Source organism: Dipodomys merriami, unplaced genomic scaffold (genome assembly GCF_024711535.1).
Source record: "Dipodomys merriami isolate MVZ:Mamm:240054 unplaced genomic scaffold, mDipMer1.0.p SCAF_5, whole genome shotgun sequence".
Lineage (NCBI taxonomy): Eukaryota > Metazoa > Chordata > Mammalia > Rodentia > Heteromyidae > Dipodomys > Dipodomys merriami.
In genome coordinates this window covers 35,473,056-35,498,299 of record NW_027206068.1, presented here as the reverse complement: position 1 = coordinate 35,498,299, position 25,244 = coordinate 35,473,056, and the positions used below count along the sequence as shown (strand labels likewise).

At 35.0% G+C, this 25,244-nt stretch overlaps 1 protein-coding gene across 2 annotated transcripts in view; it reads left to right on the top strand.

Moving 5' to 3' along the window:
* The window catches only part of Sema3d (semaphorin 3D), a 173,014-nt gene that overhangs the window by 139,151 nt on the left and 8,619 nt on the right, over window positions 1-25,244 (top strand). Inside the window, exons 12-17 of one of the 2 annotated variants that reach the window (XM_069996375.1) lie at window positions 7,319-7,541; window positions 9,869-9,957; window positions 11,544-11,585; window positions 14,889-15,025; window positions 17,363-17,427; window positions 21,878-22,017. In XM_069996375.1, coding sequence (XP_069852476.1) covers window positions 7,319-7,541; window positions 9,869-9,957; window positions 11,544-11,585; window positions 14,889-15,025; window positions 17,363-17,427; window positions 21,878-22,017 — 696 coding nt within the window. Of the gene's footprint in view, window positions 1-7,318; window positions 7,542-9,868; window positions 9,958-11,543; window positions 11,586-14,888; window positions 15,047-17,362; window positions 17,428-21,877; window positions 22,018-25,244 lie in introns of both variants that reach the window. The other variant, XM_069996374.1, reaches the window with a different exon arrangement.

Genomic DNA, 25,244 nt, shown 5'->3' with positions numbered 1-25,244 from the left:
AGTCCTTATCCTTCCCAGTTCCTGCCTAAGGAGCGATCTGCACTACAGGATTCTAGAAGAAAACACATTTTATATGAAACTCCTGAGTACCAGCCACCTGTATGATATAGCAGTAATGATGGGAAAAAAGAGAAAAAAATGAAAGAGAAAAGCAAACAGAAAACACAAATGTCAGTGCGTGATGTTTCTTTTCTTTTCTTTTTTTGTCAGTTGTGGGGCTTGAACTCTGGGCCTGGGCACTGTCCCTCAACTCTTCAGCTCAAGGCTAGAGCTCGACCACTTGAGCCACAGTGCCACTTGTGGTTTTCTAGTAGTTTATTGGAGATAAGAGTTTCAAAGCTTTTCTTGCCCAGGTGGCTTTGAACTGCAATCCTCAGATCTCAGCCTCCTGAGTAGCTAGAATTATAGGAGTTGGCCACCAGCGCCCAACTGATGTTTATTTTCAAAGAGAAAAGAACAAATTTATGTCAAGTATTCTGATATTAGCTATTCAAAAATCACTGCAACCAAATTTGAAAATATGTAAAAGAACAGAGAGATTATATAAAGTCTTTACGTGCTCACTTTTTTAGTCCGTTTGAAATAATTTAGAGGCAGGAATGGTGCCACAAATCTCTAATTTAAGCAGGCAGAAGACTGAGGCCTTCAGCCTCAGTTTGAGGCCAGCCTGATCTACACAGTAAGACTGTGTCTCACGAAACCAAAAAGCAGAAAACTGAAGCAATCACAAAACCTTTCACTTGCTTGTCCTGCTATTTTTCTGTGTTTCTAAATTACACTATTTATTTGAAATATAAATGTTAAAGTTAGGAACATTATATATCAGATATGAAAACTCTGTTACTAAATTTGCTTTGCCTAAATGAACTTCACCATTTTAAATTACTACACTCATAAAATCATTGGATTTATTTTTCACAGTATATCGAGTGACTGCCCTTGTAAAATTTGAGAATGTAAGAACTGGGGTGGATGATAGAAACCACATAATTCACCCTTATTTTGCACAGGAGGAATGTGATGCCCAGAACAATTGAATCACTTTCCCAATATCATATTGCCAGAAATAGCAAAGTGGAAAAGAGGTTTAGAGTATTCTGATGAGTCTTCCTGCCCTCTTCTTCATGGTCTCTAATGTCTTTCCATTCTTTAACATGCAGGGTAGTAGAGCAGTTTACCTAAAACAACTTTAGGTGGTTTTATATTTTCTCCTGACATCCTCTCTTATCTGTACTTGTTTTAAACCACTCAAAGCTGCATATTTCTTATGTTTTACACAGTAGGATATAATCTGACATCAGCTAAACACTACAGATAAAATATCATTTCTACCTTTGTTTTGTTTTGTGTTTGACACGCTGGATGCTGTACTTTCTTTGAACAACAATCACTCTACACTGCTATGTGAATGATCCTGGAAAGTCACAAGCTTGTAGTCTGGAAGTTCTTCACTTAAGTGATTTGTCTGCCCTCTGGTGTCCAAACTGAATATTTGAGGGGTTGGAATATGAAGTTGCAAGTGAAGTGAAATATTCCAAAAAGAGTGGTATAAATCAGATGTGGACAACAACTTCAAGTAAGGCCAGAGCTAATAATCTGCTAGAACGCTATGGCCCAGTAAAAGGAATGCAGTATGACAGGCCAAAAACACATCTCACATCAGCTCTGCCTCTTATGTATTTCCTACCATATGGGTACACCTTTCTTCTTGATGTATATGTGTGTGTGTGAATACCCATATACTAATGCCCATTGTCTAAACATTTTCCTTACTTTACAGTTTTCTTTGGTGACATTTTCTTTTTATCTGAGCAAAGAAGCTTTAAGTCACACAAAAATAACAAAAACCACTGGGCCAAGCTCTTGTTTTTTCTCTTCATTGTCCTTCTGTGGTTTATTCTGACGATCATATGTCATGTTAGTGAGAAAAAAGAAGAAACATATATTAAAATGTAATGTAGAACTGGTTCAACAAAACTTAAATATGTTTTATACGTATTTATTAAGAACATCAAAATGTTCTATAAAGCATATTATATCTGAAATATTCCTCAAACAAACATTTCCTTTCTTTTATTCCTTAATTCTATTTTAGTTCAGATCTTTTTTTTATTCCAAAAGACATTAGTATATCAATGAGTCAGTCATATAATTTAATAGTGTACTATATAAATAACATTTAGGCTTTTTTTTTCTTTTTTGGTGACTTAGAGGTTTTTTATCTATTTATTTATTTTATTTTTGGGGGTCGGTCATGGGACCCGAGTGCTCTAGGCCTGAGTACTGTCCCTCAGCTCTTCAGCTCAAGGCAAGCACTCTACCAATTGAGCCGCAGTGCCACTTCCAGCTTTTTCTGCTTATGTGGTGCTGAGGAATCGAACCCAGGGCCTCATGCATGCTTCCAGTCTAGAGGTTTCTAACTCAAAGTCCTGTGTTTACTAAGCAGGCATTCTTATTCTTAAACTCCTCCAGCTCTACTTCTTTTGTTATTGCTGAGATGAGGGTCTCACTTCCTGCCTTGTCCAGCTCTTCCTTGAGAAGGGGTCTCCAAAACTTTGTTGTGCATAGATTTACCTTGAACTGTGAGTCCAGCTATTTCAGGCTGCCAAGTAGATAGGATTACAAGTGTGAGCCACCATACTAAACTCAGCAAGTATCTAACTCTCAACATGGAATATGCTCCTTTCTAAAGCATTTCAAGACATTCTCTAAATAGGACATGTTGTCATCTATAACTCCTCACATGGGATTTTCCTATAGAGAAAATCTGAAAACAGAGATATTACAATTTCCTCCATTTATACTAGGGCTTGTTATTCTTTTGTCATCTATGTTCTTTTTTTCCTTTTTTTCTCTGTTGGTTGTTTTGCTATGGGATCAAACCAACAAAATTTAGACTATTAGTATAGCTAATATAGTGTAGCTAATATTTATTTCCCACCAAATTTTTAGACCTTTTTAATCTCCCTAGAAACAAATGCTTGCTATTCAACCCAGACTTGCCAGGAACTTGCTCTTTGTCCCTGATGGGCCTTGAAATCATGGCTTTCCAGCTTTACTCTTCTGAATGTGCTATTACAAACAACTACCCTTTCTAATGCTGCAAGAGACATTGAGAAATCGTACCATTCTTTTGATTCTAGGTCTGCTAGCAAGTCTGCCTTATCATGATCATCTACCACTGACAAGCCCTGAGTCCAAGCACACCTGCCTGATGTTCTAGAAATTAAATAATAACAATAACAACAACAACAACAATAATAATAATAATAACCACCTCAGGACATCACCTAGCCTTACATGAGATTGGTTCATAATTTTGTTGCACAAAAGAGAATTCTGAAGTCACTGAAAATTGTTGGTCAATATGGGTGTAGAAAAGATAGAGAACGAAAAAGCAATAGTGGAAATTGACTTAAAGTATGTGAGCTGTGCAATACCACAGTGGACTCCCCTGTGTAAAGAATATATCCTTTAAAATGAATGGCAGAAAAATAAAATCGGTTCTGGTAGGTTTGGGTACCAATGGTCAGGTGAGGGTGAACAGAGAGGATGAATGAGAGTGAATATGCATATAAGAGAATAAGTTTCGATAGGAAACTATTGAACTTGTAGTAAGAAGGGGAAAAGAAAGAGATTGAGGTCTTGATCTGGCTAGAGTACATTGTATGCATATGGAAATGTCATAATGAAATTTCCTTATACAATTAATATATGTGAATACAAAGAATCAAAAGAATAATAGGAAAAATTGTTCCCATAATAAGTAAAAGATAAAAAGAACAAGAAAGGAGAGAGGAGAAGAGGGAGGAAGAGAGAAAAAGAGAAAGAGAGAGATTGACTACTCTCCTTTCATGTCTGATTTTTCTATCTCTGGTATATAAAATAGGTTTTCTTCTTTTGTTGTTGTTGGTGGTGGTGGGGCTTGAACTCCGGGTTTGACACTGTCCCAGAGCTGTTTGTTCAGCTCAAGCGAGCGCTCTACCATTTGAGCTACAGTGCCACTTCCAGTTTTCTGGAGGTTTATTCGAGACAAGAGTTTCACGGGCTTTTTGCCCAGGCTGGCTTTGAATCGTGATCCTTAGATCTCAGCCCCCTGAATAACAAGGATTACAGGCATCAGCCACTGGCGCCCGGCTTAGGGTTTTCTTCTTAAAAGCTGAGACTTAGATTCATCAGAAAACGAAAGTAGCATTTTCTAAGTTTGCATTTTCACATGATAAATTTACATATCATTAAATTTACTTTCCCCAATTGTTGGAGGCGTAAGCCTCGGTCAGTCTTTCCTTGGGCTTAGGCTTCCCTCCCATCTGTCATTCCTCTGATTTGTTTAAAAGGGAACTGCGACCTGTAGAGAATAGCCCGCAGCAGCAGAGGGAGAAAACTTTTAACAGCTGTCTGGTGCCTTGCCAAGGGCCAAAGTTCTCTCATTGGATAAAACCCATTTTTCTTCTCTTCTTATCCATTGCTTCCCTCTGCACTCCTCAAGGCCCTACACAAACACTCGAATCTGCCAAGCATAACAGGCTCACACCTAGCCAGCTGTGCAGCCCGCCATGCAGACAGGCGCTGAGCAGGGCTTGTGGCTGTGGCCTTACCCTTTCATCTCGGAGTCTATCCAGGCAGCTTCTCCTTTTCTCTTCGGCTCTGAGATGGTGTTAATGTTTCCAGCAAGATACTGGCATTTGAAAGTGTGGCTAAAACATTTTCATTCTGTTTATTACCCCCCCTCTTATCCTCCTCTCAAATCTTAATTTGCATTAATATTTTTTCAAAACAGTTGGTAAAGTCATAGTTCTTTGCTCCACTCACCTGAGTACAAGTGGTAGAAAATAGGCAAACGCCAGAAATATGAGCAGAAATAAAAGGCTCTGTAGGAGATAGTCAAGGGGAATACATTATAGCTAGAAAATGAAAGGATATGCATATATGCTCCTTTGAATTTTTAATATCTGAATGGGTAGGTATGACAGAGAACTTTTCTAGAAATATTGGATGAAATTTCTGAACACTTTTTTTGGGTTTCCTCTTTCCTACCGTTCTTTTACCTTAACATGTTGCTTGGCCTCTGCAGTTATTTGTAAGTCTGTATGCTGCCTAGATATATGGTATCAAAGAAAAAGTTCTCCCAGATGGAGTGTACTAAAATAACAGTATTTGGCTCATACTGTTCTGTCATGAACACTTGCATTTGTGCACACACAGTGATGTGGAGAGAGGTCCCTCATGCCAGGAGAGGGGAAGGGCCCTCTCCCTACTCTGGCCTCAGGCAGTGAGGAAAAGCTATTAGAAAAATGTATTCTCAAAGATCATTTTCTGGTAGTGAATAGAAACCAGCTTTTCCTATTCTTCTTCTTTTTTATTTATGTATTTGTGTGTGTGTTTGATTATACCTGAGCCTTTTTTTTTTCTTTTTGTCAGAGGCAAACAATGAAAAAAACTGTCTAATTTAGTTTTTGCTTAATATTTATATCTTTTGGGATGCACTGACTTATATTAAGCTATGTAACTAATTATTTATTTGTTTGTAAAAAAATGTAGCTTCAGAGGCACAATCTGCCTCTTTTGAAACTCTAGCTACTACAAAGTCCAAAGACATTTTCTCTTAAGTTGGAGAGCTTTTTCAAAAGTGTAGTGCAGGCAAAATCTTGCTTTTGCTTTGATTTTGATGATAGACCAACCAGACTGAACCACAGGCATTATAAGCTGTAAGCCTACTATGAATGGGGTTTGACTAAGCCTAAAACATGCAGCCTGTAATTGGGTAAGAGCTTTGTATTATCAGAGCTCCGAGCTTAATCTACTTAATATAGGGTTCCTTCCATTATCAAGTTGACAGATTCCACTTGGCTGAAGGCTAAGCGCTAGAAACAATGATTGAACACACAGGCTTCAGTGTATAGACCAGCCTCCAGTTAAGGATTTGCTAAATAAGTACCAAATGGCTAATGATGTAGGACATGTCTAATCTCTTAGGCATAGTCCTGGGACAAATAACTAGAGAAAAAAGAGATCTATTTCTTAAATGGCAGGAATACAAGATTTTTTTGTGTGTGTGTGAAAGCCAGATACTATCAAAAACTAGAAAAAAACTTTGACTTTATTTTTTCAAGTACAACTTTGATTTTTGTTCTTATTCACAATGAGCCATTATGAATTTGTTGAGACAAAATTTGGGGTCAGAGTTATATATTGTCACTAATTCCAGGGTCTTTGAATGACCCTCTTGAGAACATTTAGAAGTATGATTTGTTTTTGCAGAACTGGTGTGATCTAATTAGCCCCTAGTGTAAATAGCTTGGTTCCAATTCATCTAAAGACTAAAAGACAAAGGAAATATTTTATATGCGTTCATACAGTTTCTCTAAAGTCACTCTTTTTCTTACTATGCATACACCAATTAACTATAGCCTTCCATAGCAAAACAATTCATTAGTTCATTAAGAATTCAAATGTGTCAATGACAAACATTGTTATTATATATAGAAATACTTCCTAGGTCTAACAATATTTTGAAACAGATATTATATTTTAAAAGTGAGAAAGGATATGTTTACTGTGGAAAAGGAAAGGTAAATTTTAAAGTAATGCCTTTTTTAGACAAAGGCACATCAAATTTATTTACTCTGTACTTATTTGAATTTTTATTCTTACCACCAGAGGGCACATGATGCTAACTATTTATGTATCTGGTGTACAGTCACAGGAGGCAATTTTAGACAGAAGTGGAAAATTCCCTGAGGGTTTCTTCACAGCTCCTTTAGGGGAAAGAGCTGTCGAATTGTTCACAGCATAATTTTCACACTAGTTATAATAAAAGTAGATGGGTATAATTTCAAACTATTGAAAGTCTTCTGAAAGAAACTTTGGTGAGCTGTTAACTTGTTCCTTTTTATTTTAAAGAAGAATGGTTTGAATTGAACTGCAATTCTACTTTGTTTAAAGGAAATTAAAAATAAGGTCTTCCTACGTATTTTCACAATCTTCATGTTTATGTTTTTAACAATCGTTTCAACTAATATTTCAAGTATTTTCACTAGAAACTGTAATCATCACAATGTTTTCCCTAAGAAAACATTTCCACAAGGAAATATGATTAGCTACCATTAAAATATGTAACCTAGACTATTTCTGAGGGACAAAAGCATATTTAAACATAGTGTAGGTACGGTGCATTTGTTAAACTTGCACATTGATTCCACAATGATTGTTGTCTGTTTCTTCATCACATCCATGATCTGACTTGAAAACTTCTTTGGCAGTCAGCATAAGTTTCTTAGGTACATAATATCTTTATTCTTGTCTATGTTCTCTTTAGTGTCCAAGCAAGACTTATGACCCCCTGATTAAGTCTACCCGAGACTTTCCAGATGATGTTATCAGTTTCATAAAGCGGCACCCAGTGATGTATAAGGCAGTCTACCCAGTAGCAGGAGCACCAACGTTCAAGCGCATAAACGTAGACTACAGACTAACGCAGATAGTGGTGGATCATGTCATCGCAGAAGACGGCCAGTACGATGTAATGTTTCTTGGAACTGGTGAGCCTTGAACTAGACTAAGCTTTCTTTCAAAGCAATTTATTATTATCACATTAAATGAAAGCTAATCTTCAAAAATATTTCTTGGTCCAAATCAAAATAAATAATTATTATCTGCTATTTGTCAGTGTTTCTTAAAAAACTATAATGTCCTATTAATTACCATATTTATCTTCCATGTGAGCTTTCAAAATATATTTGAAAGGTATTAAGGTTGCTATGTGATGACTATAGATTAGGTGGTGTGTGTGTGTGTGTGTGTGTGTGTGTGTGTGTGTGTGTGTGTGTGTGTGTGTGTGTTTGTGTTGAGTGAGTAGAAGCAAGCATTTAGCAATTGAGGCTAAACAGTGTTTATTTTTGAACTTCATCTTTCACTGGTTTTGAGAATCACTGATTTAAAGGGCACCAAATAAGTTTTCGAAAATGTTAACCCATGACTTTATAAAGACCTTTAAATAAACTTGGAGATCATTTTTAATTGTCTTGAATTTTGTGCATACAATGAATTTTGTGGACTCTCATTATTGGACCCCATTTTATTTATCTTTGGTCTGCTAACTTAGTGACCATGAAACAATTAATATATTTTTAACTTTTTACCTGGTGGTGGTACTTGCAATCCCAGCATTCAGGAGATTGAAAAATGAAGACCATGAGTTCAAGGCCACCATGGTCTAGATAACAACTTATTTCAAAAAAAATCACAGTTGATGCTATGTAGCTAGTATGTAAAGTCACAGGAAGCAATTTTAGACACACACATAAACATATGTATACACATATATATTATGCATATAGAAATTATTTATTTTGTTAGTTTCCCAGATGTGAGAAAGCATAAAGTTCTTTTCTAATATTTAAAAAACTATTAACAGTAAAGAAAGCAGATACTGTTAAACAAAGGTACAGCATTATATAGATAATTGACACTACCTAATGGATTGAAGTAGACATTAATGAAAAATGTCTTTTAATGTCTCTAGAAAAAGTCGTTTTATTGGAAATGTTTTTTGAAATGTGAAACAAAATTAGGTTTATTTAATTTTTAAATAATTTTATTGTTTTGCAGAAGTTAGGTTTATTATCAAGCATATGCTAGATAAATTTCAAAGACCAGTTATTAAATATGATTATATTGCAGAGAACTAGTTCAAGACAAAGATAAATAAGGGATCTCCCAGGATTTATAAAATGGATATTTAAGGGTCACAACTTTAAATAATTAGTCTTAGTAATTCTCATGAGTTTGACATTTAATTTGCCAGAGTTCATTTGTCATTAACAGTTCACTACTGCAAATGCAATTAAGCCACTAGGTGGCAGTAGCTAACTTTCACTGAGAACATTATGGTGATGTTAAGATAATTATGGCATTGAAATATGCATTTTAAATATACATCTCAGGTGACTGAAAAATCAAACTTAAATAATCCAGGGTATTTTGTACATTACTATATATTAGGAATATTCCTATATATATCCTTATAAGGATAAATATATAAATCCAACCACATTGTTACTCTCTATAAATCTAACCATATTACTCAGAATATTAAGTATAACAATTTTGCATAAATTAAATACAAATAAATCAATTTTCTTTTCTTAAAGTGTTCTTTTGGTTATTTTCCTGCTATGTGCTACTGATAAATCTGTAAATCTATGTTAATTTTCCTAAGACATAATTTCTAAGGATTGGTTTTGTTTTGACATTATTTCCTTGTATTCTGCCTTTTAATATGAATTACAATTGTTTTTAAAAAATGGTATTGTTTGGCTTATTGGTAATGATTTAGAAATAGAATCTACCAAAAGACATTGCCATGTACATTGCTTTAATGATTATGTGTTCATATTTAATGTTAATAAAACAACGTATTTCTCAATTTTTATGCCAGATTAAATATATAATGAATTGCATATATATTCCAGAAAGATAAATGCATTATTACTAATTTTACTTTATTATCCAAATACATTAAAATATATTTTAATATATAAAAGTACCTTTTATGTAAGATCAAAAATACATTATGCTCTATTATTTTAACCAATATTTAAATTAGGCATATATTTTTGTAACAAATATGTTCTAAATTTCTATCTTTTAATATTCATTTTATGAATATCTACATTACTAGGTAAAAATCCATATCATTTAAAAACGGCAAAACATTTCTTACATCCTTCATTTAGGTAGATATTTTGAAAAGCATTCAGAGAAAAAATGAGGGGAACAATTTAAAGATTTCTATAAATAGACTTAAACTAGATATTGCATATGAACAGCAGTATAATGAGTTCTGGTTTTGCTTTATCCTTTTCAGATATTGGAACAGTCCTAAAAGTTGTTAGCATTTCAAAGGAGAAATGGAATATGGAAGAGGTGGTACTAGAAGAGTTGCAGGTATTCAAGGTGAGACTCAGTCTAGAGAGAGTTACAGAAGGGAGAGGGAGGCTAAGTTCAAGGTGAGACCCCGTCTAGACAGAGTTCCAGAAGGAAAAGTGGGGCTGAGTAGTCAGTCATTGCTATGGGGCACATTTGTCCCAACACATCATCACTTTTCCTGGAGAAATCTTTGAAATTAGCTTCCCTATTTTCATTTTCTCTAGGCATTGGAAAGGGTTTTATAAGTTACTAAAAATGGGACCCACTTTCCACTGTAGACACAACCCATACTCGTGGGATTGCCTCTCATTACTACATTCTCTAAGTGTACAGTCACACAAAGTGCCACATTAAATGAAAGCCTGGAGTCCCATACTATCCATATGCTTTTCTACTTTATAAGTTTTATTTGCAAGCTTTCCCCAATTGAAACAGAACAAACTAGAAGAGTATAATAAATCATGAGTGTCCTAGCTTTTCGGTAGAGAAAATTTTAAAAGCAGGGAATTACATAATAGTAAGTGCTCATGTACTTTTAAATTCTTTTTATCTTCCCCAAATAGCTTATCTAGAAGATTTCTCCTGGTTTGGAGGATTTCTTTGGCTCTTAACAATAGATTCAAATTCAGGCATTCTTTGTAGATCCTCAAGGTAGTTTAATTTTTAAAATATTTCCTGAAAATAATATCAGAAATAAAATTATACTTCTTAGAAAAGCTTTTTGAAAGTATGTTGTGCCTGTCTTACATTTTTAATGTTATTTTTTTAAGAATCTATTTAACGGTAAACATCTATTGCCTTAAAAGAGAGTAAGTAGAGCCCACCACTGGGAGAGGCTCAAGTTAATTAAAATGCTGGGTTCCCTTGGATCCTGTTTACATTGTGATGATAATAGTGGTCAAGAAGTTAATAAGAACAAGACCAGCTATCTGGCCCTACCAAAACAAAACCTTGGGTAGCTCCTATGGGAAAAGTGATGTCAAACAGAAGGGTGAACCAAGAGGCTTACATGAATTTGCTATAATACCACAGAAGCATGTTAAGACAAGCCTTATTCAATAGATGTTGGGCAACGCAAAAGGGGAATTGTTTGCCACACTGAAAATTAGAAAAGGTCATTCTTTGTTCTCTTTTCTCACTTTTCTTCCTTTTTTTTTTTTTTTTTTGGTACTTCCCAAGGAGTACTCACTGTACCTTCTCTAACTGGGCTCTTTGTACAAGTGTTTTGTTTAATCACTTACTGATCTAAGTAAGAACAGAAAAAAGTAAAAAAAAAAAATTATTGAGATGTTCTTGTCAAAGCTAGTTTAAATTTTTTGGAAGTGGTTAAGCTAAGCAGATTTAAAACAAGTAGAAAACTGTGAGTAACTGGAAACAATTTTCAATGCAAAATGATTCCTCATAGGTAGGTAGATTTTTATCTAATAAAAGACTTTGATTATTTTCATTATTATTATAAGCTGGAAGAATCAATACACATTTGGGAGGAAAAAATGAAGGATAACCCCCAGGTACCAATAAGATAGCCAGCAGATCCACTTCAGTGGTTTTTGGTATATAATAAACACACCTGTTAATGATTTTCTTTATTGACATTCACCTTCTATTTTCAGCACCCAACAACCATCTTGAACATGGAGTTATCTCTAAAACAGGTACATGCATTCTGGTTTGTGGCTTTTTATGTTTCTCCTTTCTTTCTTTGTTTATTTTTTTGTTCCTTATTCCCTTCCTTCCTGTCTACCAGCCTGCTTGCTTGCTCTTTCTTTCTTCCTTTTTTTCTTCCTTTCTTTCTTTGTTTCTTCCTTCCTTCCTTCTTTCCTTCCTTCCTTCCTTCCTTTCTCTTTCTCTCTCTCTGTCTCTCTCTCTGTCTTTCTTTATCCTCTCTCCCTTCCATTTTTCTTTTTTATTTCTTTCCTTCCTTCTTGAGAAAATGATAATAAAGTTTATTAGGAAAGGAGTACACTTTCAATAGACTGAGAAAGTACATTATTCCTAGTGTAAAAATAAAACAAAAATGGGAACTTTCTAATTTTAAATATTCACAATAAAAGCAATAAACTGCTTCTATCAAAGTTCACTTGAAGAAACAATGGGGGAAGTTAAGTTATAAATAATGTAGAAAGCTTTTAGATTATATATAGCTCTTCTTGTTGATTAGAAGACACAGCTATTAGGGAAAAAGAAGACTTGAAATCATTAATTGTACACTGTTTTTCATTTTTTTTGGCTCTTATAATTTGAATTGGTTTGTGGTCTCATGTGGACATCTTTCTGTCAAAGTCATTAGAATTACATACAGAATTCCTGTCCTAACCATTAGAAGGGATTTTAAATTAATTTACTGTTGGCAATCAGCCAACAGTAAACTCACTACTCAATATGTCAGAGGCAAAGTTAGAAAATCCATGCACTTCAAGGCTCATTGTGAGTTTTGTTGTTTATTAACTTATTTGTTTTTATGGTGCTAGTGATTGGACCCAAGTCATTGCTAAGCAACCCAAGTTTATCAACCTTTTTTATTTGGTTACTTTCCATCTCATTGTATATCTCTGATGAATTCCAACTAAAAAATCTTCCTGCCTCAGCTTCCTGAGTGTTTGGATTGTAGACATAAAACTGTTTCTGTTGTGTATATGTGTGTATAAATGTAATGCAATAATAATAATAATAAGTGGTTGATTTCACTTATGTGATGTGGAACTATGAATCTTAATTAAAAGATTTAGACTTATATTTTTCATTCCTATATGCACTCATATTTATAATATATGTTCAACATTAAGGCATTGGTAAACTTATTTTAACCTATTCTGTCTATATTACCAATTATTAGGGAAACTAAACAAATGTCTTCTTTAGGCTTATGTTAATGTATTCATTCATTCAATATTTCTTTCTTAATTTATATTTATTTTCGGAGCATTGAACCCAGAGCTTCACCCTTGCTAGGCTCTTGAATGTTTCCTTGGTCATGAAGATACTTTCCTTTAAAACTCACTACATTTCTTTGAGGGTGGAGAAATAAATGAATGGCATAAGGAATAACCTGCAACAGCTTATGTTAGAGCTAACAGACAAGGAAGCACACTAAAAATTTACAGTACTATAGAAAGGAAAGTAGCTTGAAAGGAAGCCAGAAGGAACTGGCGAAGATAACTAAAAGAAGAGATATACAAGCTATGCCACAAAGAATGCTGTCAGGGAATGGGATGGAGGAGCATATGCCAAAGGAAAGTATTGGATCCAACAGCTTTGCTCTAAGTCTGCATACAATTAGAGCAATACCACATGTGTGCTAAAGGGACGGAGGTTAGAAATGAATCTGAAGAAGTAAAACAGAGTAAGATTAGGCACATCCTTCCATGTCCTTCCAAGATGTTTAAAAATTTATCTTAAGGACAATGGAATCCACTAAGATTTAAGCTAGAGGGTGTCTAGTTATTGAAACCAGGGTCTTAGCACATGCTAGTCAAGAGATGTACCACTGAGCTATAGCTTCAGCCCCAGACTTTCTCTCTAGAAAGGTCAGTCTGGTTTATCCATGTGAAAGATTGATGGGGTCCTTCTTTAGACCTGGGGACTGCTGGAACAGAAGGCCAAAATCAATGGAAATAGGACACTTACAAGCAGTCTCAGAAAGGAATGATAAGGATGAAACAGAGACTGTGGCACTGGAAAGGGAGAATAAATAGTTTAATGGTTCTATATGAGAGGGTGGAAATGGCATGGACAGATTGAATGGGAGAGAGTGAAGGCTCTCAGACAACTCCAAGACTTCTGTCTTGACTGTCTTGGGTATGTGATAGTGACTCTTGCTAAAGTAGGGAAGGGGTAAATTTAGAAGAATCATGCTCATTACTTGTTTTCCATGTACCATCTGCATGTACCATCATTAGTAAATAGGATTAAAAAAGGAAGAAATCTTGAATTTAACTGAAAGAAAGGTTAAAAAGAACGTGACACATATATCAAGTAGAAATATAGGAAATTTGTAAATAGTAGAGAGTTTTAACAAAGCATCGTAACTACTCTCGAATGTCATAAGAAGTAAGAATCACAAATAAATAAACAGGGTTCAGTGCACATTTAAGAACCAGGAAGAATCACCGAGAATGTAACTGCAGTAAAGGTAAAAGAGAGTTCCGTCACTGGCTCCTTATCCTAACATCTATTTCTATGATGTTTTACTTCTATTTAAACCTGAAATATCGTGTTGGCCATGCATTTTTTGAAGGCACACAATAAGGTTCATTTACCTGTATTCTGCCTCTCCTCCAGGAATACCCCCAGTGACACTCAAGTGAGAGCACATGAAGAGCAGTAGATTTCTTTCAGAATTAACTTTCAAAATATCACTTTATTTGAAGATATTCAGTGTCCAGAAGACTTCCATTTGTACTATGACTTCTGTTAAGTCTGCTAAGTACTTTCTTCATACCAATAACAAATACTTAGCCTCACACAAAGAACCTATATGTTTTCAGTGATCAGATCATTAACAAAATCAATGGTTAGTTATAAACAAAACACAATTTCATAAATCTCAGTCATCATTCATGTAAGGAGCTATGACAGGAAGACTATCTGTTTTGCCTACAGCATCTGAGGTTGACATAATCTACTAATGTATAGTTTCTACTATTGAGAAAGAATTTGACGTCTTAATTCCTCACTCTAACAGCTTGTTTTTGACCTTAAATTACTGGCAAGCTTACTCCAGATTTTAAAATACCATCCATTTCTGTATCATCATCTTCAGACCAAAACAATCTTAACTGGATGAACAAGACCTGTTTGACGTATTTTACTCTTCCTTATATCTCTGAACATGTGTTTACAATGTTCTGGACATCCAGAGAACAGATTTAGAGATATTATTTGGTATTTGAGAAAGGGAAGTTCTTAAGACTAGTCTGAAAGATGCTTCTAATTCATTTGCTTTGCCTGATTTGCAGCAACAATTATACATTGGTTCCCGAGATGGATTGGCTCAGCTCTCCTTGCACAGATGTGACACTTATGGGAAAGCGTGTGCAGACTGCTGTCTGGCCAGAGATCCCTACTGTGCCTGGGATGGAAATGCATGCTCTCGGTACGCGCCCACCTCCAAACGGTAAGGTGCCCGAGGAGTAACCAGGAGCCTCAGCTCTTACAAGATGGCTCACTCACAGCAATGCATTGTGTTGTAGTTTAAGTGAAAGAGAAACCAATAGAAAACATTATCTGTGGAAGAAATACGACAATAAAATATTTGTTTCATAGAAAACTAACTTTCAAATGGATGTGCTGAAAGGCTAAACTTACTTACATAGAGTTCAGATACTTTATAGTACCAATATAGCTGACACTCTTGAAATGCAGTATGATCCTTGAGTTTATACATAGATTATAGCAACATTTTTAAATTATATTCCCCCTAGGTAAGATGTTATGAAAGTATGTGTGACATTATTCCCTTTTCTTTCAGTATCTTTAAAAAAACAAAGAGGAGAATATATACTTGTCTCACTACCATATGCATTTAAAAAATATTTTACTGATACATCAAATTCTAAATTCTAAGCATCACAGAGTATTTGTATGTTAGGACAACAGACTTTGCTTAACATTTAGACAAGTTTTATATTGTTCAAATCCCTTAATTTAGCATAAATAGGTAAAAACCATTTTTAGAAGTTAAGCATAAAAAGATATTAACATTTTGTTCTATATTTTGTCCAGGAACATACACATCCTAGGAAGTCTTTGGGGAATGCTTTTCTAGCAGCCAGAAACCCAGAGTACTCATTAGTAGGCAATAAATGTTCCATTTGATTGATTGACTCTGTTCCTTAGGAAGCCATGATTTAAAAACATTCCTGACCTTCTTTACCTCATGCTAGCATAATTTTTTTGGGTGTTTCCCAAGACTACTCTAAGAGCTCACAGTCTTGCCACTGTGATGTTCCTTTACATAGCACAATGTCCTGTAAGTAAAGATGTGCAGAATAGACCACCCTTTGCAATGCTATCATCTCGTCAGCATTGCCCTTGATATCTCAGGTCCATGTTGTTCTTTCTCTGAACTGGCAACAAAAACTAGGGAGAGTAGGACAAAAGAAATTGATCAGAAAAGGTTGTTAATTGCTACTGAGTTTTAGGACTAAGATGTTTCAGGGTGCCTTGTACAATATGATGACTAAGGATAATCATTTCCTATACATTTTTAAAAGCTTGAAGATTGTTTTGATTGATTGATTGCCGGTCCTGAAGCTTGAACTCCAGGCCTGGGGATTATCCTTGAACTTCTTTTGTTCAAGGCTTGAGACACAGCACCATGTTCAGCTTTGCCTAAGTAGTTTATTGGAAATAAGAGCCTAACAGACTTTTTCCTTCCTGGGCTGAGTTTGAACCTTGATACTTGGATCTCAGCCAGCTGAGTAGCTAGGATTATAGTAATGAGCCATGACTGCATGACAAAAGCTTGACAAAAATTTGAAGATTTTGATAAGATTATTTAAAATATTTTTACCACAAAAATGTTAAATGTTTAAGGAGATAGATATGCTTAATCTGATCATTAAATTACACAATATATATATGTGTAGGGATACCACATGGTGATACATTAAGATTCATGGCCATTGTTACTATATATCGGTTAAAATACATATAGTGTATAAATTTAATAAATACATTTGACTAATTTTGGTTATTCAAATCAGGCAAAACAAATAAAATATTTTGTGGAAGTAAAAGACATACTTAGATATAGCAGAATTGTAAAATTTCTTTTCCACTTGTTATTTACTGTTTTCTCATGGAAAATATGAAAAATAGAAAAGCCATTATGTTATTATTAATTTTATTACTAATTATCATTACTAATTACTATCAGAATAAAACTGAGTTTCATATCTACAATACAAATATTTTGTAACCATTCATAGCATATCAAAACTCACACTTCCATTTTAGATTTTTTTCTTAATCAAATCTTGTTACAGTAAACGTATACAGGTTAAAGGTGCTCTAGAATTTTGAGTAGGTTTTTTTACCCACTGGAACTATTTTATGTATTGTTATTTCCCATGGCTAATGAAAAATAAAGAAGAATATTTATGTCTCTGTGTAAATCATGGATTCAGTTTATATTCAACCTGTGCTGTTGAAAAAAAACAATGTCCAGTCATAAAAAAGAGTGGTAGTTAAATAAAATTGAGTTCACAATAATGTAAAACAATTTTGTCCTGTTAGGGCATTATATCCACTAGCATTTAAAAGAATGTTATATTGATTGAAATTAGCATGTATATTTTACTCCCTGATGCATTTAGATTGAGTAGCACCAGCATCCTTTTCCCTCTACTACTTTTGGTTTTAGATGCAGTCTTTCCACATCACAGTGATTATCCTTGATGTTCTAATTGGTTTAATTCCTTCTCCATAGGCGAGCTAGACGCCAAGATGTAAAGTATGGGGACCCAATCACCCAGTGCTGGGATATAGAAGACAGTAAGTATAGGTTTGAGATGCTTGCTCTCCCATGTAAAGTGATGAGATTAGTCTTCAAGTCTTTTTTTTAAATAATGACTCTAAGCATATATTATGTAGGAAAATGTCATTTGGTGCAGTATTTATGTTCTGGAAAAATAATGGGAAATTTAATGAGTTAATTCATTTCTGTACCTAAGTGAATAATCCATTGACCTATCATATTTGTTTTAATTGTCTTTAAGAATTCCTATATTGTGGGTTTTTTTTTTAAATACTGTCTAATCCTTCCTTGTAAAGTTTGAAAATACCCATTAGAAATAAATCAGGATATGACCAAAAACATTTGGACATTTAGAATAAACTGAAAGAGACCACCCAGAAAAGTATGATAAAACTGTAGATATTTATTAGAAGAAAGTTTAGGTAGGCTATACTGTAGGCTATACTTTATTGTTATTCATGCATTCTTCTATTAGTAAATATTTATTAAGTGACTTCCTTGTATATAGAATTGCCCTGTGTACACTATGGGACAACTAAACCCTTTTAAAGGCTTTGGGGTTTTTCATCATATGATACACTTAGTAACATTTCAGGTTAATAAAGGGGAGGTCAACAGAAGCAGTATTGTTCAGAATTATAAACAAAGAATGGTAGAATGGAAGATCTTGAAAGGACGAATGGCAAAGGGACAGGACAGGGAAGTAAAAGGAAGTCTGCTCAGTGAATCTGCAAACAGGGGAAACATTCTAAGATACACAGAGAACTTTATTTGCTCTCTACTTTCAAACTCTGCTTCCAGACAGAGAACACACACAACACTACACACACACACACACACACACACACACACACACACACACACACACACACACACACACACACACACACACACACCCATTATCACTACCACTACAACCACCACCAGCACCACCAATAGTAACACAGAATTTCAGGAAGAACATAAGTATATTCTTTTGCCAAATTGTAAGTAACAAACCCATGAGTGATACAAATAACCCCAAATTACCAGTTTATTAGTGGTACCTCAGCAGTGTTTCTTTTTTAAAAAGTTATTTTTAAATTTTTATTCCCCCCATCCCTCCAATCTCCCCTCAAATTTCTTAGTTTCATAGACTATTATTTGAATAGTATAACTTCATTATTTTCCTTTCTCCTTTCATTTGTCTTCCTCCTACTCTTGACCTCCCCCCATACCTTTGAAGTACAAGTTCCCCGTATTCATTTTGTTGGGACATTTTTTCCTTTTATCATGTCCACATTTAAGAAAATTGCATTGTAAGTAGAGATCTTTTATAGTAAGCAGAGATCCTCAAATGTTGACAATTTCTTAAGATACTCTCAAAGGGTTGTTTTTTTTTTTTGTGTGTGTGTGTGGGTTGTAGGGCTTGGACACTGTCCCTCAGCTCTTCAGCTCAAGGTGAGTGCTCTACCACTTGAGCCACATCTCCACTTCTGGTTTTCTGGTGGTTTATTGTAGATAAGAGGCTCATGGACTTTGCTGCCCAGGTTGGCTTTGAACTGCGATTCACAGATCTAAGCCTCCTGAGTAGCTAGGAATTTACAGGCGTGAGATACCAGTGCCCAGCTTAAAAATGGTTATTTTTAACTGAATTCACTTCTTCTGAAAAACAAGCTTTATTTTAAAAATACTATCTTCTTTGTCATTGCAATGCATAGGAAACTCACTGCCACATCCATGTTTATTTTGTAATTTTCTCTGTGTCCTTTGTATGCACTATTTTACACATTCATCTAAGATTGATGAGGGATTGTTACAGGTAATGAACAACTACAAAAACTTTATAAATTCATGGGAATGTTTCAGGAGGGAGCAAAAACAAACATCAGAACAAGAAAATGTTCTAGCAAATGATGAGAAATGTTATATAGAAATGTTATATAGCTAGGTGATGGTGGCTCACGCCTGAATTCCTCTCTACGAAGGAGGCTGAGATCTAAGGATGGCAGTTCAAAGCCAGGTTGGGCAGAAAGACAGTGAGATTCTTGTCTTCAGTTAACACCAAAAAGTCAGCAGTGGAAGTGCCTCAAGTGGTATAGCACTAGCCTTGAGCATAAAAGCTTAATGACAGTGCCTAGGCCCTAAATTCAAGTCCCAGAACTAATAAAAAATAATAATAGAATTTCATGAGAAGCACAATTGCTCCCTAATATATAACTATTGTCTCCACCTCACCATATCCCATTCTGACAATAATCAATTGTACAGTCTATTCTATCATCATTTACTATCATAAAAGCTACAACCATTTCTTCTCTGCCAAATCCAATGGCCAATTTTCAGTTCTCATTCTTACTTAATTTCCAAATCTCTTCTTGAAACACTTTGTTCATGATGATGTGCTGCCAGTTAGTTCATGTAGCTTCGCAAACACTAGTGCTTGTTATTAAGGGATTTTGAGATGGTTCTAATCCATTCGTATATGGAATCAGCTATCTCGGGGGTCTTTACAACAGGAAAAGCAGCAGCCATTACCAAGAAATCTTTTTTGTCACATGGAGATGATACAGCACATTTGGCTTTTATAAAGTCAGGTTCCTCTGGCTTACCTCTTATTTTATGTTGAGTATTTTTTTAATTATCTTTAAGTAGTCTTACAGAGGATTTGCCATTCAAGAAAGCAGCTTGAATACTGTGCCTCATGATCAATGTCACTCCTTTGAACATTTCACCCTACCTTCTGAACACACTCCTTCCTTCAGTTTTCTTAGTTTTTAGGGCTTTTTCTTGGACCTCTTTTACCATTTAACGAAGCAGTTTATGGGTACAATGAATATTGACCTGTGTCCTCCCTCCACTATCTTCACCATCCTTTGATCCGTAGGCTCTTAACTTGCAGATTCTACTTTTCATATGTTCTCAGTTTTCCTTGTCATCTCGCCTTCTAAGTACTGCTGCATTGGGCACTGAAAGCTACTCTTCTATTGTCTGTTCTTTCTCTAATATCCTTTTACCAAAAAGCAAAGCCTATTTGGCTCTGAGTTTCATAGTCAAATCTGGACTCTCCTCTATATTCCAAATGAGAAGCTTCAATTACTACTCAAGGACTCCATTTGAATGCCTAATTAGTATTTCTTGTAATGTTTGAGAAAGAATTTTGTGGCAGGATTTCATAATAATGAAGCCACTATTTAATTTCCTCATTAATTTCACTGTTATATTTTAGTAAAATAACATTTTTTGGATGAATCAGTCTAACTGAATTACCTCATTGCTCTTACCTCTTAACATGACAATTGACAAACCCTCTTGACAAACTCCCTTTTTTTCTGGAAGAGACTTTCTGTCTGAGATGATCTATCTCTTTCTCTTCTGTGATCTGGGCATTAGGGACAAATTAACAATGAAAATTGTAGAATTTCTGGATATAGTTAGTAGATTACAAGTTTTAAGTCCTATCCACACAATGTAAAGTTAGAAGAAGTTAATCCATAATGATATCAGCATGGAGATAAGATGCAAGTTCAAAAGAATTTTCTTTGAAATCAATTTAACTTTTGCATGTATGTGCATTCATGCCATTTGCTGATAATTTTGTGTGCTTTGGTTTAAGAATCCCATAGGTCCCTGAGGCTTTAGTCCTTGGTTGATACCTAAATGTTAAGTGGGCCCATCTGTAGAATTGAGATATCTGAATGTCTGATGAAAAAGTGCATGTATGGGCCAGGCAGAGCAGCTGTCATTTTTTATTTGATCAAATTTGAGCTACAGATCTTAGATCCCACATGGGATACAGCCTTTGGCTACTCTGAGAGGAATGCATTTCAGATGTTGGCTGATTTATGAGAATAAGGTGTCCAAGATATTGTTCCTTACATCTCATTAACTGTCTCACAGACAATGCATGTGGAGTTGAGGAATCTCCCAAAAAGAGAAGGTAGGGGATAAAGTAGATTCTGAGTCTTCTATCTTGGTTCATTCTCATCACAGACTTTCATCAAGTTTAGACTACTGTACCTACTTTTGAGCCATTCAAGTTTCTTAAGGTTTTCTTTTCTGCACACCAATTCAGATGGAATTCTTTCTGCAAAGTAAAGCAAAGTGTTCTTCAAGAACTAACATCAAAAGTAGTTTCATTTTATGCGAAAAGAAAGATGTTAAACGATTTAAGGATACCAAAGGTTTATTGAACTCAGAAAACAAGTGTTTAGGAGTTAGATCTTGTGAATTACTTTTCAAAGGAGATTTGTAAATTATTAATGGGGTGATATAAGCTGAAAACATTGCAATATGGGTATAGAATTTGAGAAGTCCTACTATTGTATATTATCACTATTAGGCAACAATATTCTAGCAATGAACTTCCTTTTCCTTTAATAATGTGCACAATTCTTTCTCAATGGCATCTGTTCTAAATCAGTCTATTTTCCCATTGCTTTTAAAATCAGGTCAAGGTTAATCTCTTATTCCATGTTTGCTTTCTAGGCATTAGTCATGAAACTGCTGATGAAAAGGTGATTTTTGGCATTGAATTTAATTCAACCTTTCTGGAATGTATACCCAAATCCCAGCAAGCATCAATTAAGTGGTATATCCAGAGGTTGGGAGATGAGCATCGAGAGGAGGTAAGTTATCATAACCAGAAAAATGTTCTTTGAGGGAAATAGTATAAAATTTAAATCAAGGTGTTTGTTATAAAAGTGGTCCAACTTTTAGTGCCATATGGTATTGTCATCATTACTTGATTAAAAGAAAGTTTATATTCACTAACATCAAAGCTAATAATGACTTTGAGATAATAGGTTAATTTGATAATAGGTAGGATTATTTCTAAATGTATCTAAAAACATGCTGAATTTTAGAACAAAAATTTTATGATTTGTTTTCCTAAGTTTTAGTTACTTAGTGATTTCCTGTACTTCTGGAAAGCTCTCTAAATACATCACAGTAATATTTTAACTCACATTGTGCTCAATTTAGATTACAAATGAAACCTGCTGAGTTTGTGTGACAAGAGACATTTATATTTTTATCAGATCATGTGAATGAATTGGATGTATTTGGACTTATACATGTACATTTTTCCTGTTTTTTTCACTTTATTCTGTTACTTTTCCTGCTATATACATGTGAATAAAACATACTATGGACATTCTATGACACAGATGAGTTATAAGAATTTTATGAGATCTCTATGAGTCATCTAAGAATAATCCTAGATTAATATCATTTCAATATATGGAAGCATGTTAGGTGACAGACTGGAAGTATTGTTAAATGGTAAAGAACTTGCTTAGCATGCAGGAGACCCTGGCCTTAACCCCTAATACTACAAAAAAAAATAAAGAATTTATTGGAAGAATTATAGTTATGGCTATTGTGACATCAATGAAAACTTGATTAGTGCTCAGATTAAATTAAGTGAGCAATTCAATGAATGCAGGATTCAGAATAGATGCCTTGCATTGAAATATGTTCCTGAGAACTTTAGTAATATCATTGAGCCACAGATGCCCAAACTTTTGACATAAACCAAGTAAGTTTAAAAATTATTGTTCCTGCCAGGAGCCGGTGGCTCACATCTGTAATCCTAGCTACTCAGGAGGCTGAGATCTGAGGATGGAGGTTCAAAGCCAGCCCAGGCAGGAAAGTCCATGAAACTCTTATCTCCAATAAACAACCAGAAAACTGGAAATGGCGTTGTAGCTCAAGTGGTAGAGTGCTCGACTTGAGCTGAAGAGCTGAGGGACAGCGCCCAGGCCCAGAGTTCAAGCCCCACGACAGACCAAAAAAAAAATTTACTGTTCCTTGGAAAATTTGAGTGTAATTAAAATATATTATATAAATTATTAAATTATCATCCTGCCCGTCACATTCTACAATTAGTATCTGTAATAAAGATTGTGGCATATACATTTTAAAACCACAATGCTTGATAAGAAATGTACTCACTATTTTGTCCATGTAATTTTATCCCCTCTGTATGGTATTTCCACAATAATAAAAATAAATAAATAAATAAATAAAACCGTAAGTGAAATTGATCAAACATTGGTAGAAAACAGTAGATCTCTAACTTAGGCAATTCTTCTCTGAGTGCGGACATTTGGTCAGGTCATCTGTTATAAAATACATAATTTCAATCAACAATGATACTCACAAGAAACTACATTGATAATGAACTTTATAATTTGGAAGGGAGGAAGGTTGGGGGGAGGGAAAGTGAGGGAAAACTAGGGAGAGGGAAACACTGTTCAAAAAGGAATATGCCTATTACCTTATTTATGTAACTGTTACCCCCCTGTATATCACCATGATAATAATTTTTAAAAACTCAAGAATGGGAATATAGGGGTATGTTAAGTTTATAAACAGGGATTATGAGGATGGATAAATTATCTCAATTTCTGACATGGTGATGTAAATGGTAGACATTTCGTTATTCAAAATAAAGGATTATTTTTGGAATAAAAATCATTTAATTTCAAAACTTAAAGCCCCTTTTGAATAAAGAAATATTGGGTAGATATTTTCTTAATTTTTATCGTACGGATTTCTTTTACATACATTGTGATATTTTAAATGCTTACACCGTTTTTTTTTTGTTGTTGTTGTTGTTTATTTTGTTTTGTCGGTCATGGGACTTGAACTGTGGGCCTGGACGCTGTCCAACTCTTCAGCTCAAGGCAAGCGCTCTACCACTTGAGCCATAGTGTTACTTCCAGTTATCTGGTGGTTAATTGGAGATAAGAGTCTCATGAACTTTCCTATCTGAGCTGGCTTTGAACTGTGATCCTCAGATCTGAGCCTCCTGAGTAGCTAGGGTTCCAGGCATGAGCCACCGGTGCCTGGCATTCCCCAGTTTTATTAGCATCAAATAGTTGTACAAGAGAATTTCACTTTGCCTGTCCATATTTGCATACAATGTCCCTTTATCAGACTCAGGCCCTCTTGAACTCCTTCTCATCCCTTTGTCTCCTTTTCAATAGCTAATCTGAGCAAATCCATTGTTCCGTTTGCACAAGTGTTCATGAGGTATTTTGACTATACTGAGCTCCTTCACGTTTTCTGTTCACCCCTTGCCTCCCAAACTCTCACTATTGCCTATACTAGAGAGCTTAATAAAGCAATATTTTTAGTTTTACAAGTTTCATAATTTATTCCTAGTTAAAAAAATCTTTTCGAAAGTATTTTTTTTCATCCATAGCAAATTAAATGTGGATTACCACCACTTGAGATAATCTTCCAGCTGTGGATACTATGTTCATCTAGGTTTCTTTGCATTCACATCTTTCATTTTTCCAAAATAATTCTGTGTATTACATTAAATTGCCTCTAACAATCACAATGGTACCATGCTCTATGAATTTCAATGGAGCCGAAATAGTGTATTTATTGAATTTTACTTAAAAGTATCTTAGCTCAAATATTTCAACTGACACTTTCATTTGTTATTGCAAATGGGCAGTTTCCCTCTGTCCAGGATATGCAACACTGCTTCCTGAGCTGAGGAAAGGGCAATGTTCAGACTGCATTGGAGGCTTTTCCCCAGCAGGATGCCTTCTGCTCCTTACCCACAAGGTCACAGTTTGGAATCTTTCCTCTTCTCAAAAGAGCCCCAGGGAAGTACCATGATCTCCCGTGGCACTGTGGCTGTCACCAGGTTATTCTCTGCCAGGAGGAGAACATTTCCTTACTGAGCACTCTCTCAGTTGGGTGCTGTCGGAGGTCAAATGAGTCAGTTATTTGCTGACTTTCTTATAAAGCTGTTCTTGAAATGATGATGGTTATACTGTAACTAGCAAGTTAATAGGCCATCCTCAAACTTCTGTTGAACTTTTGGGATGTGAAT